Genomic DNA, 4,077 nt, shown 5'->3' with positions numbered 1-4,077 from the left:
GGTCTGTTCCTGCTCCCGAGCTGCCGCCGCATAAAGGCTAAGCGGCTTCTCTTTACTGTCGGGATTGGCGGTACGTACTGCGGGGCCTTGCCTGTTCTGGTTTGTGTGTGGGTCCCGGCGTCCTTCACCTGAGCACGCCTGCTCTCCCCGTTACATCCTTTTACTCCTAGGAAGCTCTTTTTTTCCCCCGTTGCTACGCTTCTGTGTGCCCTTGCAGAGTTTGTGCAGAATGTAAACCCTTTCAGTTTTCCCCCTTGGCTACCAGAGACTCGACAGGTTTTAACTGGAAATGCTCAGCGTAAGAACTTTGCTGATGCTGTGAAGCCTCACTCAAGAAATGGTAGCTGAGTATTCGGTGCTGTTCAGCATATTATAGAAAAGTCATATAGGAGAAAACATGGTTACAGGATGCAACAGGTCAGAAAAAACTGTTTCTTTTTTTTGTAGAGTGTTTCTGGATGTGAAGGATGGACTTCTCAGTGATTCCTGTTGGAGATGTACAAAATGTGCTTTCAGCTATGCAGAAGAACTTGGAGTGCCCGATATGGTATGGTGGGAGAATAATGTGAGCTCTATGTTAGTATAATTAATGAGTCTTGTTTTCCTCCCTCTCTTTTACTTTCTTTTCAAACGCTTTGTCAGACATATGGTTTATTAGAAATAAAAAATAATTGTATTGTAAGGCTAAATGTATTGATGCTTTGTAAGGCTCACATGAGAACTGCAAGATAGAACCTGTGTTTTGCTCTTTTATGTTCTAGTAAGTATTAGTTTTCTATTACAACCTAAACGTGTCAGCCCTCTATCCAGTCAGGAAAAAAATGTATCTGATTGGGGTAGATAAACATTTTTACATCCTGCTAGGTTGTAGACAGAACACAATCACGGGGAGGCATATACAATCTATGAAGCTTGTGAAATCTTTCTTCTGTAACTAGGGTTTGTAACACAATGTATGCCTAAATTAGAGCAGTATTTTAAAAGTATTTTTGTTTTAGCATGTATTCAAGGTAGACTATATTTTAAAGTGAGCTGAACAAGTGGATTTGTTAGAGCTTTCCTGAAAGCTCTACTATGAAGTTAAATGTTAATTTTCACATTGGGTAGACAAGAACTTAGCAAAACTGCACTGTCCTTTACTCAGCATTAAAAACTAAGACAGTGTTCTAACACCATGTTTCCTGCCCTGCTGAAGTGGTGTGTCCAGAAAATGCCTCTCTTTTTGTCAGAGGCAAAGTCTGTGCAGTGTTACCAAACATGTATATCACATAATGATTATTTGTTACTGTATGTGGTTCTCACAAAGTGAGTGTATTTCTGCATCTTGTTTTGTTGTTCCTATTTTATATGTAATTTCTGTGTCCTTGTTTTCTTTCATTTTTCTTTTGGTAGCTTGGATGTGGTAGAAGAGCCAGTGTCAACAAAATGTGATCACATATTCTGCAGGTAGGTTTGCAAACTTGTAATTGTGATGCTCAGTCAATCTGTTCTTATTCTCCATGTACGCTGCTTTAGTGCTAATGTAGTATACTGTGTTTTGCTGGCTAACTTAGTGTGTAGCTATTTTGGGGGGAAATTCAATTCTGAATAAGAAATAGCTGCAGTTTCATAATGTGTCAAAGGGGATTGATTAATTTTTTTATTTAACACTAGAACAATAATACTGGTATTCAACTTGATAATGAGGGATTTCCACTAAGTGGTGCAGGCCAAGGCTCAGTTTCAAAGACAATAAAATCTTCCCTTTTGTTATTATTGTGATTATTCTTTTTTCCTAGGTTCTGTATGTTCAAACTCCTCAGCGAAAAGAAAAAAGGTGTGGTCCAGTGCCCTCTGTGTAAGACTGACGTCACCAAGAGGTAATGCATCTTTGCAAGTGGGCTTGAGGAGGAGACGTTTGAACTCTAAGGAAAAGTTAATCATTGTCTTAACATGTCCTAGCAGTGAAATAAACAAGAAAAGGTGGTTACTGAGTAAATTGCCAGCTTCTAAGCAGTAACTCTTCAGCACCTTACCACAGTATAAGCTTTTTTCAAGCTACTGTAGGTGAAGACACCATTCTTAACAAATGCTTGTGCTATCAAGTATGGACTGTATTATTGTTCAGTCGTTACAACGAGTTTCTGTGCTAAACCTATGAAATTTTCACTTTTGCGATGGTTTTAACTGCCATAGTAGTGGTTATTTTGGGATATTGCAATGATGTTTCTTGGCAACAATTTTTCATTATCTTGTCTTCCACTTTGGAGTTTTACTCCTTTGTCATAAAACAATGGATGTGATGTTATTTCAGAAGCCTGAAAGAAAATTCCAGATTTAAGCAACTAATTGAAGGATTCTTGGAAGTTATCCGTGCATTTGAGCTTGATACTGGAGTAAAGTGTAAGTGCTGTAAACATATATCCCCCCACACTTTTTTTTAGTAAGATTTTGACATTTGTACAGTAATTATTTACATTATATCTCATTTACTGTGCAGTACTCAGTATGAGAAGATTTAGCAGAAGTATTTTCTTGGATGGAGAAGCATAATGTTCATTAAGTTCCCGAGGTCTCCATACAATAACCTCTTGAACGGTCTTAAGGGTTTTTATTGTGCATTTGATGACTCCAACCAATCTTATTTTTGGTTCCTGAAATATGTATCAATCTTTAATCCATAATTGTGTGGCAAAGTCCTGCTCTCAATTATGCCCAACCTTGCAGCTTTGTCTTCTTAGCCTTAGAACCTGAAATAGCAAGTGCTGTAACAGTGTATGTTAACTTGTCCCATTCGGATGCTTTCTAGTGCTCGGTGTCTTGTGAAGGGTATTGGCAAATCAGATACATGCTTGTTTCTCTTGGGAAACAAGATATTGTTGTTGGAGGCAGGTGGTGGTAAGTGGGTTTTGTGGGTTTTTTCCTTAGTATATTGCGCTATGAAAATGACTCTTTTCAAATTCTTTTCAACTTGTGCACCCCATTCTAAAATCACCAATATTAGATCCTGTTCTTGCTAGATTATTCATGTAAGTAAAATTGGTTGGGAAAATTTGTTGGCAAGACCAAGTTTAAAATTAATATTTGGAAAGTGCTCATAAAGGGCAATCAGACTTATAATTCAATCAGATTTTTCCGATACTCGTATTTTAGCTGTATATGTACTAGTTGCATAGGGTCTATGCAAGGCTATTTTATTAATATATAATACTTGGTGTCATGCTCAGAGTAAGAAAATATTTTTGCTTTTTTTCCTATTGACATTTTTCAGTTTTAAACAGCCATCACTTTCCTAAAACATCCACAGAAGCCACTGCGGCTGAGTTCCTGTGTAAAGAAAATTCTGTCATCCAAAGTAAAGGCTTCAGAAATAGGAAAAAATATGCTGAAGAAAATGGACAAGAAAACTGCATCTTGGTATTTTTTTCTGCGATTTATTTTTGTGGATAATGTAGTGTTTTATTTGGAATGCGTACGCATGCATATACATAAATGAATGGAATATATTTTGGCTTGCTTGCAGACCACTGTTTGACATGAATATTTTTCTGGAAACAGGCATCTAAATATTTTTGTCTTCCTAACCTACATTAAAAAGTTGTTTGCTTTACATGACCTCAACTTCAAGATACTGTTGTCATAATATATTCTGTTAATGGAACTAGGATTGAAAGCTTTTTCACACTGCTTGTTATCTGAGGCTGTCTAACTATGGGTAGGCTTTTTACTTTTCTAGTAGTAAGACTGAATATGTTGTAAGAATTCTTAACCCAAGTTGGGGTGATTGCTGTGCGTATGAGTTTGTTCATGGTATATTGCTGCTTGTCTCATCTGCTCAACGCTGAATAGAATGTGAAGTAAGATAAAACTGCTAATGATTTGACCTGTTAAATGCATGATAACTGTTTCAATCAACCCTTTCCATTACTGATATCAGTATGATAAATTGCTTGTATTGGATTTTTGTATAGAGGCTGCTGATTTAAATACTTAATTCATATATATCAGCTCCCCCTGCTGTCATTTAAATAATTACTTGTTTTTTGGTCGTAGCCTACCGTTATAAATAGCTATTCCTTTCTATTCTCCTGTCAGCAG

At 36.9% G+C, this 4,077-nt stretch overlaps 1 protein-coding gene across 1 annotated transcript in view; it reads left to right on the top strand.

The window, feature by feature from the left end:
• The first annotated feature begins 467 nt into the window (after positions 1 to 467).
• BRCA1 (breast cancer 1, early onset) overlaps positions 468 to 4,077 on the top strand; it is a 20,185-nt gene continuing 16,575 nt past the window's right edge. Inside the window, exons 1-5 of the mRNA XM_010180197.1 lie at positions 468 to 547; positions 1,393 to 1,446; positions 1,779 to 1,859; positions 2,294 to 2,382; positions 3,251 to 3,396. Of these exons, the coding sequence (XP_010178499.1) occupies positions 468 to 547; positions 1,393 to 1,446; positions 1,779 to 1,859; positions 2,294 to 2,382; positions 3,251 to 3,396 (450 nt within the window). The remainder of the gene's footprint in view (positions 548 to 1,392; positions 1,447 to 1,778; positions 1,860 to 2,293; positions 2,383 to 3,250; positions 3,397 to 4,077) is intronic.

The sequence above is a fragment of the Mesitornis unicolor genome, unplaced genomic scaffold, assembly GCF_000695765.1.
Source record: "Mesitornis unicolor isolate BGI_N332 unplaced genomic scaffold, ASM69576v1 scaffold38992, whole genome shotgun sequence".
Classification (NCBI taxonomy): Eukaryota; Metazoa; Chordata; class Aves; order Mesitornithiformes; family Mesitornithidae; genus Mesitornis; species Mesitornis unicolor.
Note: the sequence above shows the minus strand (reverse complement) of the source record. Positions and strands in the feature narration are given on the sequence as shown.